This window comes from Natator depressus, chromosome 2 (genome assembly GCF_965152275.1).
Source record: "Natator depressus isolate rNatDep1 chromosome 2, rNatDep2.hap1, whole genome shotgun sequence".
In the NCBI taxonomy this organism is placed as follows: Eukaryota; Metazoa; Chordata; order Testudines; family Cheloniidae; genus Natator; species Natator depressus.
Window position 1 is genome coordinate 109,088,580 of NC_134235.1, and position 17,755 is coordinate 109,106,334.

The 17,755-nt window shown below is 45.0% G+C and overlaps 1 protein-coding gene across 2 annotated transcripts in view; it reads left to right on the forward strand.

Annotated features, from left to right (window-relative positions):
* GMPR (guanosine monophosphate reductase) overlaps positions 1-17,755 on the forward strand; it is a 64,376-nt gene that overhangs the window by 4,092 nt on the left and 42,529 nt on the right. For both annotated transcript variants that reach the window (XM_074944829.1, XM_074944830.1), the window contains exons 2-4: positions 2,265-2,384; positions 3,195-3,278; positions 4,184-4,357. In XM_074944829.1, coding sequence (XP_074800930.1) covers positions 2,265-2,384; positions 3,195-3,278; positions 4,184-4,357 — 378 coding nt within the window. The remainder of the gene's footprint in view (positions 1-2,264; positions 2,385-3,194; positions 3,279-4,183; positions 4,358-17,755) is intronic.

Here is a 17,755-nt window from a genome sequence, read left to right on the forward strand (position 1 = left end):
GGTTTTCAGACTGTGCTCTGTTATCTCTTCCTGTCCCCAGCTTCTAAATTGCATTAAAAGTAGTACCAATACATTAAATGCTTTGCTAATATTAGCTTTCCCATGTGGGATGTGGCAGAAATTGCCATATGAATATTATGTGATTGCAAATGGGAGGCTGGGTGGGTCTACATGATTGCCTTGAGGATCAACTCCCATTCCATTTACAATCTCTCTGTTAAGATGTAAACTCCTATTTGGATTGTAAGCTCTTAGGGGAAAGACCATTCTTTTCCTTGTTATGTGTTTGTAGAGCCTAACACAATAAGGTACTCAGCAGTGCCTGAGGCCCCTAGGTGGGACTGAAATAATAAATAATGTGGTTCACATTGAGAAAAAGTCTGATAACTCCTGACTTAGAGCTCCAAAGAGCCTGTAAGCAAACTGTCAAAGTCAGGTGTTCTCATGGTATCTGTGGTGGTGGGCATTTTACCTCATTTCAGCTCTTTGAAGCATCTCTCAGGTGAAGGCTGAAAAGTGGAAAACGTAGAGACCAATGAAGGAGTCTCAGCAGTATGTGGGGAGATCGTTCACAGATTAACTCGATGTCTTAATATTGTGCGTTTATGTTAACATTTTCTATTGGGGAGTGCTAAATGAGAGAAATGCTCTTTATATTTAAGAATTGTTTAGATCAAATATATTGTTATCATGAGCTCTTGTTTTCTGTTTAGGAAATAATACAGTTTCCTGGGCTGAATAAACTCAGGCTAACATATTTATAAAATAAATGGCTGAAGGCCTCAGTTTATTTGCCCAGGATATGGTGGTGGTTTTTTATATATTATTAGTATTGCAGTAGTTACAACCAGGACCCTATTGTGCGGCACAATGAACATACACTGTAGATACTGAACAAAAAGTCTCTGAGTTCATGGGAAGCAACTTCAAGTTATTATCATGCTGCTACTTTTCACTAAAGGTCAGGAGTGAAATCCTAGCTCCATGGAAGCCAGTGGGAGTTTTGCCAGTGAAGCCAGGATTTCACCCCATTTTTAAATGAAAGAGTAGAAAAAATATCAGTATAGGTTGACAAACTGCTGAGAGGTTAATCGTTTATAAATAGGGCCCTACCCAATTCACGGTCCATTTTGGCCAATTTCACAGTCATAGGATTTTAAAAATTGTAAATGTCATGATTTCAGCTATTTAAATCTGAAATGTCGTGGTGTTTGTAATTTGTAGGAGTTCTGACCCAAAAAGGAGTTGTGGGGGGATCGCAAGGTTATTTATTGTAGGGGCTTTGCAGTACTACTACCATTACTTCTGTGCTGCCGCTGGCGGCAGCGCTGCCTTCAGAGCTGGGCAGCTGGAGAGCAGGGGTTGCAGGCCAGGAGCCGAGCTCTGCAGGCAGAGCCACCACCACCAGCAGCGCAGAGGTAAGGATGACATGGTATGGTATTGCCACCTTGACTTCTGCGCTGTTGCCTGCAGAGCTGGGCCCTCAGTCAGCAGCCACAACTATCCGTCTGTCCAGCTCTGAAGGCAGCAGCGCAGAAGTAAGGGTGGCCTGGTATAGTATTGCCACCCTTACTTCTGCGCTGCTGGTGGCAGGGCACTGCCTTCAGAGCTGGGTGTCTGACAACAGCAGCCGCTCTCTGGCGGCCCAGCTCTGAAGTCAATGCTGAAATAAGGGTGGCAATACCGCAACCCTCCTAAAATAACTTTGTGACCCTCCCTGCAACTCCCTTTTGGGTCAGGACCTGCAATTTGAGAAAAGCTGGTGTCCCGTTCCCTCCGGTGAAATCTGTATAGTATAGGGTAAAAGCACACAAGACCAGATTTCATGGTCCGTGACACGTTTTTCATGTCCATGAATTTGGTAAGGCCCTATTTATAAAATAATTCAAAATCATCTTGACCTTTCCCTATTCCCATCAGCTCCTATCACTTCTCATTTTAATTTGTTCCCTACCTCCTTTCCCCCTTCCAGTTTCCTTCCCTACATGTCAACAAGACTCTTCTCCTTATCATAGCCACAGTATTTTGTTTTATGACATTTTCATTCTCACCTGGTAGGCAGAGGTAGGAATGCTTCCAATGGAAGCAAACAATGGTACATATAAGAGTACTGCGGGGATGAGTGAGAGGCTGGGCTGAATTCTGCTCCCGCTGAAATCAGGCAAAACTCCTGTTGTCTCTATGCTGTATATAATTGTGACAGCTTGGGCGTAATCTCTGTTGGTCTAAAGGTACTTACCAGAATTTGCATTCATTACTCACAGGTAGATCTCAGGCGCACCTTCATATTCCGCAACTCCAAACAAACGTACACAGGGATCCCCATTATGGTGGCAAATATGGACACTGTGGGCACATTTGAAATGGCAAAGGTGATGACTAAAGTAAGTGCTGACTTTCCTCTTTCTCTGCAAAAGCGAGGAAACCATTTGTTTGGTGACAGAATGTCCTGTAATAAGGCAATTACATAATTTAGATATGGGCCTTGGGAGTTGGGATACAAAGGGAACCACTATTATAAAATCAAGAACAGGATGGTAAAATCTTAAGACAATGTCTTCACTGCAAAAAGAGGTGTGTTTTCACATCAAGATACCTAACCTAAGATAGTGCTCTGCATGTAAAATCCTAGTGGGCACAAGGCACAGGTCATTTTTACCTTGATGTAGGTAATTGAGGTCACCCAGTGGGGGTGCGGATAGAATTGATGTTATCAGAACCCTTTAGTGACATTACAACCTTCTATGACAGAGGAATTTCTTCTCTATTGTTTCTATTTATAAATTGTGCATTATGTAAGAGAAATCTGATTAGCTACAAAGATTTTGATCATGCAGGTTATCTAGTAGTACAGTTACTGCAATCAGAACTCATTAGTTAATTGACCTCTAGCCTCACGACTCACAACACATCCATAGTGAGCAAGAAATTGAGAATGCACTGTACAACTGCATGCTTAATGGTAGATTATTGCTTATTTAGTCACTGATCCTGCATGGTGCTAAGCACTCTGAACTCTCACTGAAGAGGAATCAGGATCAAACCCTAATTCATTATTATTTCAAGCAAGATGAATATAAAAGTAAGACACAGTGACATGTCATAGTGCTAAGTTTGCCACTGCAGAATGGGAGAAGAAGAGATGACTAACTTGGATGTTAATATCAGTTTGCTTGTTTCTTTTCTTTTTCTAGCATGCAATGTTCACTGCTATTCAGAAGCATTATTCTCTGGAAGAATGGAAACTGTTTGCAGTCAATCACCCAGAATGCCTTGAGGTATATTCCCATATTATAAGCTCATTCTGTCCTGCCTTAGAGCAGCCTATGCAGGGCTATGAAAGTCATTCCTTTATGGAAAATAATGCCCATGGCATTGTTCTCTTGACATTGCACAAGGTGTTTCATTACCTGTGGCTCACTTTTAAATGATATTTTAATTATGAGGGGCTTGTCGAAAGGCCAACCTATCACTTAGGCTCAACAGCTTTTTTTCATATATAGTACGAGAGTAGGGGTAGGCCCCAAGGAATATGCTCTGTCTGAACACTTTGTCACTTAAGTTACATATCTTATAGATCGATTGAAAGCACATTTTGTGTTGCACAGTGATTGCAGTAGTGTCATCTGATGCTTAAATGCTGACTTGCTCTGTAGCCTTGGATCTCTGCTGAGGTTCTGTGAGCCAGCAGCTGTGGAAGCTATTTTTTTCTGTGAGGACATAGTGAGGATGTAGATTAAGGGAGGATTGAGTGAATTGACAGGTCCATGCCCTATTCTCTAAGGGATCCCCAAAGTTTGCAACTCTGTCTTTTTGGAATTATACAAACTGGTGAGGGTTTCTGTGGTTTTTGTTGATCTGGGCAACTCAGATGATAATGGTTGCCCATGAAAGAGTCCACTTATACATTTCACATTAGTTTATAGACCGTTTAAATGTAAATAGGGTTTATAATATGTCACTACTGCTGTATTGAAGAAGAGCCTCAATACAAAGTGTAGGTAACTGGTTGATTTGTCCAGCTATGGTATTTATTTCTGTATGGTTTTACATAACAGAGCACTCGATAGTTTCCAGCATGGGTTTCTATGGAAGCTTTCCCAGGGTGGGTGGAAACAGATGCAAGAACTGTGCACTTGTCTGATCTCTAAGAGCTGCTGATCATTTTTCTCTATCTCTCCAGCATGTAGCAGTGAGCTCAGGCAGTGGGAAGGACGACTTGGACAGGCTTACAAGTATTCTGGAGGCCATTCCTCTTATCAAGTACATCTGCCTGGATGTGGCCAATGGATATTCAGAGCACTTTGTGGAATCTGTGAAAACTGTCCATGCCAAGTTTCCAAATCACACCATCATGGTAGGTGGGTAGAAGAGGGGTATTGGGGTTATCGTCCTAAACAGGGCTCAATTTTTCCTGATACTGGATAGTTATGCCAGACTAGCACTTCTGGTGCAGCCCCATCTATTTCTGCAGGATCTAAGTCCTCATTAACAAAATAGAGGGGCCTGAAGTTCTGCTGATTTACCTCTGCTGAAAGTCTCACCCTAAATTCCTGTTTTTGTGGTTGCAAAGGTAATCTTCCCCACATGAACAAATACAGTGCTGTCTTCCTGAGCCTGAGGACACGGGAAGTAGCTCTGTGACGGTTTGATCTGCCCCCATTCGTCTCAGAAGGGTGTTGACTGGGAAGCCAAATGATGGCAGTTTAATAAAACGTCAGTGTTGTCACTTTTCAGAGTAGCAGCCGTGTTAGTCTGTATTCGCAAAAAGAAAAGGAGTACTTGTGGCACCTTAGAGACTAACAAATTTATTTGACCATAAGCTTTCGTGAGCTACAGCTCACTTTATTGGATGCGTTTCACTACTAATCAGGTTAGTAGAAATGTTCATTGTTTACTCTGAGATTGTGGTTAGAATTTGGGATTGTGGGCAGAGTTTGGATTAAGTTTTTCTCCAACCTCCTTCCACACCGACTCTGACCTTCACTCATAAATTTTGTAGTTTCGCCTTCCATGTCAGTGGTTCCAAGCGGAGTTCCACAGAGCACTTCTTGCTGGTAGTGTGCGCAGAGCTGGCTGGTCACATGATGCTGGCTCCTCCTCGTTGCCAGCGACTAAATTACATCAAAGGCATCTAAACATTCCTAATATTGTTGTACTGGGTCAGCAGTTGCTGTAGTTGCCAGAGGAATGTCAGGGTATGTCTACACTACGAAATTAGGTCGAATTTATAGAAGTCGGTTTTGTAGAAAGCGTTTTTATACAGTCGATTGTGTGTGTCCCCACACAAATGCTCTCAGTGCATGTAGTCAGCGGAATGTGTCCACAGTACTGAGGCAACCATCAACTTCCGGAGCGTTGCACTGTGGGTAGCTATCCCACAGTTCCCGCAGTCTCTGCCACCCATTTGAATTCTGGGTAGAAATCCCAGTGCCTGATGGGGCTAAAACATTGTCGCGGGTGGTTCTGGGTACATATCATCAGGCCCCCCTTCCCTCCCTCCTTTCGTGAAAGCAAGGGCAGACAATCGTTTTGCGCCTTTTTTTCTTGAGATACGTGTGCAGACGCCATACCACAGCAAGAATGGAGCCTGCTCAGCTAACCGTCACCGTATGTCTCCTGGGTGCTGGCAGACGCGGTACTGCATTGCTACGCAGCAGCAGTTTATTGCCTTTTGGCAGCAGACAGTGCAGTATGACTGGTAGCTGTCATCGACGTAGTCCTGGGTGCTCTTTTAACCGACCTCGATGAGGTCGGGGCACCTGGGCAAACATGGGAGTGACTCAGCCAGGTCATTTCCTTTTTAAGTTTCATCTCATGGCGATTGAGTCCTGTCGGCAGTGCACTGTCTTTTAATCAGCAGCCAGCAGAAGACAATGGCCAGCAGTCATACTGCACCGTCTTCTGCCGAGCACCCAGGAGATAACAATGGCCAGCAGTCATACTGCACAGTCTGCTGCCAGCAAGATGTGTAAAGATAGATGAAGTGGATCAAAACAAGAAATAGATCACATTTGTTTTGTATTCATTTTCTCCTCCGTGAAATCAACGGCCTGCTAAACCCAGTTTTGCGTTCTGTCCTTGAGGTTTTGAGTTATATCCTTGAGGGGGCCATTCTGTTTCTCGCAAAGCCACCCCCTTCGTTGATTTTTTTTAATTCCCTGTAAGCCAACCCTGTAAGCCATGTTGTCAGTCGCCCCTCCTTCCATCAGGGCAACGGCAGACAATCGTTCCGCGCCTTTTTTCTGTGCAGATGCCATACCACAGCAAGCATGGAGCCCGCTCAGATCACTTTGGCAATTAGGAGCACATTAAACACCACACGCATTATCCAGCAGTATATGCAGCACCAGAACCTGGCAAAGCGAAACCGGGCGAATAGGTGACGTCAGCGCGATGACGAGAGTGACGAGGACATGGACACAGACTTCTCTCAAAGCACAGGCCCTGGCAGTGTGGGCATCATGGTGCTAATGGGGCAGGTTCAGGCGGTAGAACGGCGATTCTGGGCCCGGGAAACAAGCACAGACTGGTGGGACCGCATAGTGTTGCAGGTCTGGGACAATTCCCAGTGGCTCTGAAACTTTTGCATGCGTAAGGGCACTTTCATGGATCTTTGTGACTTGCTTTCCCCTGCCCTGAGGTGCAAGAATACCAAGATCAGAGCAGCCCTCACAGTTGAGAAGCAAGTGGCAATAGCCCTGTGGAAGCTTGCAATGCCAGACAGCTACCAGTCAGTTGGGAATCAATTTGGAGTGGGCAAATCTACTATGGGGGCTGCTGTGATGCAAGTAGCCCACGCAATCAAAGATCTGCTGATATCAAGGGTAGTGACCCTGGGAAATGTGCAGATCATAGTGGATGGCTTTGCTGCAATGGGATTCCCTAACTGTGGTGGGGCCATAGACGGAACCCATATCCCTATCTTGGCACCGGAGCACCAAGCCAGCGAGTACATAAACCGCAAGGGGTACTTTTCAATAGTGCTGCAGGCACTGGTGGATCACAAGGGACGTTTCACCAACATCAACGTGGGATGGCTGGGAAAGGTACATGACGCTCGCATCTTTCAGGAACTCTGGTCTGTTTCAAAAGCTGCAGGAAGGGACTTCATTCCCAGACCAGAAAATAACTGTTGGAGATGTTGAAATGCCTATAGTTATCCTTGGGGACCCAGTCTACCCCTTAATGCCATGGCTCCATGAAGCCGTACACAGGCAGCCTGGACAGTAGTCAGGAGCTGTTCAACTACAGGCTGAGCACGTGCAGAATGGTGGTAGAATGTGCATTTGGACATTAAAAAGCGCACTGGCGCAGTTTACTGACTCGCTTAGACCTCAGCGAAACCAATATTCCCACTGTTATTACTGCTTGCTGTGCGATCCACAATATCTGAGAGTAAGGGGGAGACGTTTATGGCAGGGTGGGAGGTTGAGGCAAATCGCCTGGCTACTGGTTACGCACAGCCGGACACCAGGGCGATAAGAAGAGCACAGGAGGGTGCAGTGCGCATCAGAGAAGCTTTGAAAACCAGTTTCATGACTGGCCAGGCTACGGTGTGAAAGTTCTGTTTTTCTTCTTGATGGAAACCCCCCCGCCCCTTGGTTCACTCTACTTCCCTGTAAGCTAACCACCCTCCCCTCCTCCCTTCGATCACTGCTTGCAGAGGCAATAAAGTCACTGTTGCTTCACATTCATGCATTCTTTATTAATTCATCACACAAACAGGGGGATAACTACCCAGGTAGCGCCAGGAGGGATGGTGGAGGAGGGAAGAACAAGGCCACACAGTACTTTAAAAGTTTAAAACTTATTGAATGCCAGCCTTCTGTTGCTTAGGCAGTCCTCGGGGGTGGAGTGGCTGGTTGGGCGGAGGCCCCCCCACCGCCGCCTTGGGCATCTGGGTGAGGAGGCTATGGAACTTGGGGAGGAGGGCGGTTGGTTACACAGGAGCTGTAGCGGCGGTCTGTGCTCCAGCTGCCTTTCCTGCAGCTGAACCGTACGCTGCCTCCTCTCATCACACTGCCGCCACCTTTCAGCTTCAGCCCGCCACTTACTCTCTTCAGCCTTTCACCTCTCCTCCTGGTCAATTTGTGCTTTCCTCCACTCTGACATTGTCTGCCTCCACACATTCGTCTGTGCTCTGTCAGTGTGGGAGGACAGCATGAGCTCAGAGAACATTTCATAGCGAGTGTGGTTTTTTTCGCCTTCTGATCTTCGCTAGCCTCTGGGAAGGAGAAGATCCTGTGATCCTTGAAACACATGCAGCTGGTGGAGGAAAAAAAAGGGACAGTGGTATTTAAAAAGACACATTTTATAGAACAATGGGTACGCTCTTTCATGGGTAAACCTTGCTGTTAACATTACATACATAGCACATGTGCTTTCATTCCAAGGTCGCATTTTGCCTCCCCCCAGCTCGTGGCTAGCACCTCCACCTTCCCCGTGGCTGACAGCGGGGAACATTTCTGTTCAGCCACAGGCAAACAGCGCAGCAGGAACGGGCACCTCTGAATGTCCCCTTAAGAAAAGCACCCTATTTCAACCAGGTGACCATGAATGATAACATCCGTTCTTTATCTCTCTGTGTTATCTTCAGGGGAGTGATGTTTGAACGCCAGCAAACATACACTGCAATGCTTTGTTCTACAATGATTCCCAAGTATGTGCTACTGGCCTGGAGTGGTAAAGTGTCCTACCATGGTGGATGGAATACGGCTGCCCTCCCCAGAAACCTTTTGCAAAGGCTTTGGGAGTACATCCAGGAGAGCCGCGAATGCCAGGGCAAATTAATCATTAAACATGCTTGCTTTTAAACTATGTATACTATTTTAAAAGGTACACTCTCCAGAGGTCCCTTCTCCGCCTGGCGGGTCCGGGAGGCAGCCTTGGGTGGGTTCGGGGGGTACTGGCTCCAGGTCCAGGGTGAGAAACAGTTCCTGGCTGTCGGGAAAACTGGTTTCTCTGCTTGCTTGCTGTGAGCTATCTACAACCTCATTGTCGTCATCTTCCTCGTCTCCAAAACCTGCTTCCGTGTTGCCTCCATCTCCATTGAAGGAGTCAAACAACATGGCTGGGGTAGTGGTGGCTGAACCTCCTGAAATGGCATTCAGCTTGTCATAGAAGTGGCATGTTTTGGGCTCTGACCCGGAGCGGCCGTTCGCCTCTCTGGTTTTCTGGTTGGCTTGCCTCAGCTCCTTAAGTTTCACGCGGCACTGCTTCGGGTCTCTGTTATGGCCTATGTCCTTTATGTCCTGGGAGATTTTGACAAATGTTTTGGCATTTCGAAAACTGGAACGGAGTTCTGATAGCACGGATTCCTCTCCCCATACAGCGATCAGATCCCGTACCTCCCGTTCGGTCCATGCTGGAGCTCTTTTGCGATTCTGGGACACCATCATGGTCACCTCTGCTGATGAGCTCTGCATGGTCACCTGCAGCTTGCCACGCTGGCCAAACAAGAAATTGAAATTCAAAAGTTTGCGGGCCTTTTCCTGTCTACCTGGCCAGTGCATCTGAGTTGAGAGTGCTGTCCAGAGCTGTCACGATGGAGCACTCTGGGATAGCTCCCGGAGGCCAATACCGTCTAATTGTGTCCACAGTACCCCAAATTCGACCCAGCAAGGCCGATTTCAGCGCTAATCCCCTTGTTGGGGGTGGAGTAAGGAAATCGATTTTAAGAGCCCTTTAAGTCGAAAAAAAGGGCTTCGTCATGTGGACGGGTGCAGGATTAAATCTATTTAACGCTGCTAAATGCGACCTCAACTCCTAGTGTAGACCTTAGGCACTCATGAATGTGAAGGGGAGGTGTCAGTCCAGTGAATGGAGCTGCCACTGAGGGGACTTCACCAAGGCGTGTCTACCCCTTTTCAGTCCACTATGCTGTCTCCCTTCTGTCCCATAAGTGCTAATGAGTAGGGAGCTTGTGCAGAAGAGGGCACCATGCGGAGAGCATATGTACACTCTTGATAGCATCATGCCTGCAGCAGAACCACACCGATTCTGCTGCCAGTGGTCCTCAGTGGCTAAGGAGCAGGGGGCGGAATTTGTTCCTTAGAGAGCAGCAAAGGCTCTAGTATTAGAATGATTAGCTGTCTCTTAAAGCTTTTGGCCTTTCTTCAAACTAACACAAAAGAAATCATTTGCATGGGCAAGACCATGCCATTCTTTCATGCCAGGCACAAAGCTCCTCCACCATACCCTTAAAATAACTGGAAAAAAAACAGGTCATAACCAGATCATCCTGCTTGAAGCAGAGAATGGAGCTGCATGTTCATGCAACTCGGGGGAGCCCATGTTCTTCCGGCCCACAGGAGATGAAGCTGCAGTGGAAAATGGGACAGGGAGGAGGGGAAGGAACATGAAAGAAAAAGGGACTGAGCGTTCTTGCCTGCTGAGATCTGGTTTGTAAATGGGAAGATTGTGCTGGGGCGCCCATGGGTACCTGGGTAACCATCACCTCACAAGCAGGCCCACTGCCACAGTGACTAGATAAGATGCACATGTATGTCCCAATTCTGCCTTCTTTGCACATGCACGACTCTCAGTGACTTTGATAGGAGTTTGTGGGTATGCAAAGAGGGCAGGATTGGGCCCTGGAGGGACTGACTTCAGTTTTTGAATGAATGTCTTTTTATTTCTGATGAACAGCAAAGGAGTAGCTCACAATATTATTATTTATATTCCAGTAGTATGGAGCAACCCCAGCTGAGATCAGGGCCCCATTGTCCAAACACATAAGAGACAGTCCCTGCTCGGAATAGCTTACAATCTAAATACAGAGAGAAAATGTTACTGTTTCCATTTTATAGATGGAAACTGAGAAATTAAGTGACTTGCCCTGGGTAAAGCAGGAAATCAGTGGTAGACCCAAGAGTTGAGTCCAAATGCCTTAATCATATCCTTTCTTAGCTACCTTCTTGCTCTCTGCAGTTTCTCTACTGTTGTCATTAAAATTATTATTTATGATAATTATGTCATGTTTTAGTAACAACACCACATCTATAGTCCTGGCTCACTATATCTGAATGACACTAGCCTACATGAGGGTGGCTGCTTTTCTGATCACCTGCAGAGATACATTTCTCCTAAAAACTTATTAACAAATTCAGGGGGATTCCTCCCTCTTGAAAGCCTCCATACATTCCTAACCCTTCAAATGCCCCGACAGCCTGCAAAGTCTGTGAGTCAGCTCTACCCCATCCTCAAAAGCAGTTTGAAGAAACAAATTTATGCTTCTGTTTTACCCCTGCAGTGTTCTCTGTGTTCTTACGGGCTCAAAGTGAAAGCTCCAGCCCTTAACTACTAGGTCTAAAAATAACTGTGTTTTAATAGCTGAAAGTGATCCGCAGGACCTTGCAGGCTGCCCTGTTCACTCTCCTCAGAATGACCCCCACAGTTGGCTCACACTAGGAGTGCAGTACAAAACTGTAACACGAACCAGGGTCTCAGGAGGGAATGTTTGTTCCCAGGGGTCATATAACAGGTTCAGCTGTGGGTCTGTAATGAACTGTGCAAGGCAGCGACAGCTCCTACACTATATATCCCAGGGCTCCTCATTGGCTTTTGCCCTGTGTGCTGATGGAAGGATGTCTGTTGTATAATGGGATTTAGGAGAGTGGGATATGTTTTTATAATCAATTTGGCATGCTGTCTTCTCCTTTTGAATACCTAGCTCTGACATAGCCCTTTTCATCCATAGATCTCAGAGCACTTCAGAAAGCAGTTCAGTCTCATTATTCACATGACAGGTAGGGAAATGAAGGCACAGAGAGGCAAAGTGATGTGCGTCAGGTTATCCAGCAGGACAGAAACAGACCTGGGAATAGATCCCAGGCCTCCTGAGTTGCAACCTAGCACCCTGTCCAGTAGATCTCATGGCCTCCCAGTGTCAGGGTATTATTACAGTGTTTTGTTTATCAGCAGCATAGAATCAGGAAGTTAGGGCCTGATCCTACACTCACTGAAGTCAATGTCAAAACTCCTGTTGGCTTAAATGGTGGAAGATCCTTTCCTTACAGAGGGAAATCGAGTTCATGTTTACCAATCTAGTTTTAAATGTCCCAAATGGTAGGATTTCCATCATTTTCATTGGAAGACTGTTACATGGCCTAATATATGTTTCTGCCAGTAAGTTTTTTCTGGTATTCATCTTGAATGTGTCTTTTTTTTAATTCTCTCCCATTACTCCTAATGACACCACTGTGCACCATTCAAATTAATTCATCTCCATCCTTGGTTTTTACATTAAAACTGCTAGAACATCTCCCCTGAGTTGTGCTTACATAGCTCTTTGGACTGACTGTGTTTGGTGACTTCATTTTCCAGAAATATGACATTTAGTCTTGGATCTACTCAGAATGTTATGGCTACTATAACAGTCATGGTGGGACTGTCTCAAATGGTTCCTGGCTCATCGTGCCAAGAGGGCACAGTCATGATCTGGTGTTTTGGCCTTGGATTAGAGGTAGGAAGGTAGAGCTAGAGGAGGTTGTACCTCCTAGGCACGTCCTCTCACCTTGATCCATTGCCATTTGCCAGTGGTCTTTTAGCCAGCTTTCAATCAGGATGGCAGTGCTCCTCCCTAAGTCAATGGGAGATAATAAAAGCAAAAATTGGAAATAACTACAACTCCACAACCCAAAAAACACCACCTCTGGGAGAAACCATGACACCAGGACCCACCACATGGATTCTACATGACACCCCAATCAACACTACCCCTAGCTAGAGCTGAATTTTTTGTATTTTCCAAAGGACTGAACTTCTCCCCCACCATAGAACCTGACACCATAGTAATGTGGAGAACTAAAAGAATTCTTTCTCCAACTCTGCCTCAAAGAATTCTTTCACAACACAGACACCACCACCCACAACTACTGTGTCCCTACTAACAGTCATAAGAAAAATGAATAATCTGACTGCACACCAACTAGTGGACAAAACCTCCCACTTGAACATTACATTGATTGCTTCAGGAAAAAAATAAACTGTGAAATCCTTAACAAACATCACATCCACCACAATCTCTCCGTTGCCAAGTGGACAACTATACAATCCCTGAAATCCAGCCACCAAATAATGATCAAACCAGCAGACAAAGGGGCACTGTCATAGTCCTCAACCATGATGACTATGTCAATGAGGCCAGCCAACAGCTATCTGATACCACGTACTATAAAGAACGTAAAGAAGACCCCACACCACAATTCACTAAAGAATTTAAGGATATCATCAATTCCTTCCCCAAACAACTCCAAGAGAAAGTCTACACCCTCATCTCCTACAAATCCATCCCAGGGACCTTCTACATACTTCCCAGGATACACGAAAAGGGAATCTAGGTAGACCCATCACATCTGGCCATGGAAGTCTTACTCAAGGAATATCGGGACTCACAGAAACCATCTTCAAACCACTCCCTGCACGAAGGGCCAGCTTCCTGTAGGACACTACCAACTTCCTCCAGAAATTCCACAACATCAACGATTTCTTGCCATCATGGATATCAACTCCCTATACACCAACATCCCTCACCATGACAGCATCACTGCCTGCCTCAAATATCTACAAGACAATGGACAACACTCAGATATCCCTCCCAAACACCAAACTCAACCATTTCAGCTTCACCCATAACAACTTTTACTTTCAACAACAAACACTTTCCCCAAACCTTGGGAACAGCCATGGGTACTAGGATGGCTCCCCAATATGCCAACCTCTTCATGGCCCATCTTGAGGAAAAATGAAACATGAACCCAATGATATACCTGAGATATACTGATGATATTTTCATCTTCTGGGCAGACAACCAAAACTCCTTCATAGACTTTGACAACAACTTCAGCCACCACCACCCGTTCATCAAACTCTCTCTAGAACACTCCCACACCAGCATCAACTTCCTGCACATCATGATCAGCTTCAACAACAGAACCTATAGAATATATCAGAAACGCCACATAGATCCAGCAACCACTCCAGACACACCAAGAAATCTGTTTTCTACAGCTTGGCACACATATACCACAGAATATGTTCTGAGTAGAAAGTTTAGGATACACACCTTAACACACTTAAAACTGCCTTCAGCAAACAAGGATGCTTCACCAGAGAAGTAGATTGCATCATGGAACAGGCCACCCTAATTCATAAAATCATAGACTTTAAGATCAGAAGGGACCATTATGATCATCTAGTCTGACCTGCACAACGCAGGCCACAGAATCTCACCCACCCACTCCTGTAATAAACCCCTAACCTATGTCTAAGCTATTGAAGTCCTCAAATCATGGTTTAAAGACTTCCAGGTGCAGAGAATCCTCCAGCAAGTGCCCCACGCTGCTGAGGAAGGCGAAAACCCCCCAGGGCCTCTGCCACTGTGCCTTGGAGGAAAATTCCTTCCCGACCACAAATATGGCAATCAGCTAAACCCTGAGCATGTGGGCAAGACTCACCAGCCAGACACCCAGGAAAGAATTCTCTGTAGTAACTCAGATCCCACCCCATCTAACATCCCATCACAGGCCATTGGGCATATTTACTGCTAATAATCAAAGATCAATTAATTGCCAAAATTAGACTATCCCATCATACCATCCCCTCCATAAACGTGTCAAGCTTAGTCTTCAAGCCAGATATGTCTTTTTCCCCCACTGCTCCCCTTGGAAGGCTGTTCTAAAATTTTACTCCTCTGATGGTTAGAAACCTTCGTCTAATTTCAAGTCTAAACTTCCTGATGGCCAGTTTATATCCATTGATTCTTGTATCCACATTGGTACTGAGCTTAAATAATTCCTCTCCCTCTCTGGTATTTATCCCTCTGATATATTTATAGAGAGCAATCATATCTCCCCTCAGCCTTCTTTCTGTTAGGCTAAACAAGTCAAGCTCTTTGAGTCTCCTTTCATAAGACAAGTTTTCCATTCCTCAGATCATCCTAGTAGCCCTTCTCTGTACCTGTTCCAGTTTGAATTCATCCTTCTTAAACATGGGAGACCAGAACTGCACACAGTATTCCAGGTGAGGTCTCACCCTCTCTCTGAGAGAACCTGCTTCAATACAGGAAAAAAACCACCACTGACCACACACCCCTAATTGTCATCTACCATCCCATACTGGAACCCATATGGAGTATCATCAAACAGTTACAGCCCATACCTGATGGGGACCACATCCTGAAAGAAATCTTTCCTGAACCCCCCTTTTCTGCCCTTCAGGCAACCCCCCAACCTTGCCAAACTTTGTCATGAGACGCAAACTCCCCACAGACCAGGACACACCAACTCAAAGAGGAACCAGACCCTGCCATAACAATAGATGCGAAACCTGAAGCTGTATCTCCACTGCTTCGTGATCAGTCCTGCCCCCAACACACCTTTTTAAGATCCATGGCTCCTATGCATGCCTATCACAACGTGTGCTGTATTTCATCCCGTGCATCAGATGCCTCAACAACTGTGTGGATGAAACTAGACAATTGCTGTGCTCTCAAATGAACTCCCACAGAAAAATGATAAAAGACAAAAACATCCTATCACCTGTGAGCGAACTCTTTTCACAAAAGGATCACTCCATATCTGACCTCTCAGTCCTTATCCTCAAAGGAAATCTGCACAACACCTTCAAAAGGCCAGCCTGGGAGCTTAAATTCATAATTCTACTAGACACCAAAAATCATGGATTCAGTAGAGATGGTGGTTTTATGTCTCATTACACCACACGGTAACCCACTAACCCTCCTTTGTCCTAGGACTGATGAGGTGTTACTTGCCCGCTTCATTGTGAATGGTCGCTTGCAACAGGTGTTAACTCCTTATGCTTAAAAATCTGTCTTACCTTGTATTTAGCTGTGAAACACTGAGTACCTTTTCCCAGATCTGAAGAAGAGCGCTGCTGCATGGCTTGAGAGCTTGTCTCTCTCACCAACAGAAGTTGGTCCAATAAAAGATATTACCTCACCTACCTTGTCTCTCTAATATTTCTAATAAGATTTCTTGAGACACTGAATCAAATGCTTTCCTAACATCCACTTATTACGTCTACAGTGTTCACTAATACTTTAATTCTGTCAAAAAGGTTGTAGTATTTATAAAGCTGAGGTGAATCCTCTCCCCATTAAGGTCAATAGTGAAATGCCCAATTACTTCAGTGAGGCCAGGATTTCACTCGGGAGTTTGCTCATGGTTCTGTCACCTCGTAGAGACCTGGCACAAGCCATTTGCGATTTCAGTTAAAGTCACAAGTCAGATGATGATAGTGCTAGAGTTAGTCCTTGATTTGTATGGCCAGATCCAGCGCTAGTGCAGTTTGGCATAACTCCAAACCGACTGGTTTCAGTTTACACCAGCTGCAGATCCAACCCATAGTGACTTTTAAAATTAGCCCTGGTTCAAATTATTTTCAAATTTTGTAGGAAGTAGAAGTTAGACGTATGGGATGGCAATTGCCAGAGTCTCTCTCCTTGCCTTTATTAAAAAACAGTTCTACCGCACATTAGATTTTGTCTACCACTTTGGTACTTCAAGATGGCAGTGATTTTCAATGGTATAGTAAATTCCTTAGTTAATTAGTATTGTCTCTAACTAATCCCCCCAATGCTCTAGGTAGTATATCACCTGCGGTGGCTTATTTGTATATGTTTCCAAGTACTCTTTTACCTGCTCTTTATCCTTAGTTACTTTTACAGGTTCTTCATCCCTACTGCTTGTCCATACTTTTCTAGGTTTTTCTTATTGAAGTAACCCCCTCTTTTCTTCTTGGTGGGGTTTTTCAAAGCACTCAGTGTTGGCCTAACTCTGCTCTCCCACTGAAGTCAATAGTAGAACTCCCATTTGTCTTCATTGGGAGCAGAGTGAGGTCAAAACCAAGTGCTTTTGAAAATCTCACCCTCCTTACCCTAATAACACCATTCAGTTTTGCTCCTAAGATATTGAGCCTCTATAGACATAGATAGGTTTCCATGTAGGTAGACGGATATATCCTTGTATACACACACACAGAAAAGGTGTGGTGGAGGTGAAGGTCTTTTCACTCCTAGTTTGAGCAGCGTGAATGAACATTTTTTGTTAGTGCTGTCTCTGTGGGAATGGCTTCCCGTTGTGGTTTCTGGTTAACACTTCATGGGCCATATAGGAAATGATCAGATAACAAACTGTACTGTGTCGGTGAGAAGAACAGTGCAGTTAACTTAACTATACATTTGAAAAGGTTAGTAAAAAAGAGCAAGTGTAATACTTTTGAACTTCAACAAAGGTGCTTGCTTACGTATTGATCCAAACCCCATTGAAGTCAATGGACAGACTTCTACTGACTTTAGTGCGCTTTGGACCAGGCCCTGTTTGCCCAGGTTCATAAATGTGCTGCATGCACTCTGGTATTTGACATACCATAACATACCAAGTATCACACTGTGCACATGGTAATCTGCTTTACTGATACAGAGTGTGTTCTTAGTCTTGCAAGTGCCACACTTCCTTCCACCTCACCCAAGAGCTCACAACATAAAGCATAGCAAGAGGTGGCAGGACATGAAAGAAGCAGCACTTTGCTGGAAGCACTGAGCCAATTCTACATCCTGTAGTTTTTGGTGGTCTTTCATCTTTTTTTATCTTGTTATTTTAAAAAATCCATTTCATACAGTTTTGAGTGTTTCCTACACCCCAATCTACTGCCCACAATGTTGCTGGTTTGTTAACTGCCTCAAATGGCGGCTTTCTGACTAGTTCAGTTTTATTAAAAGAAAACTGAAATG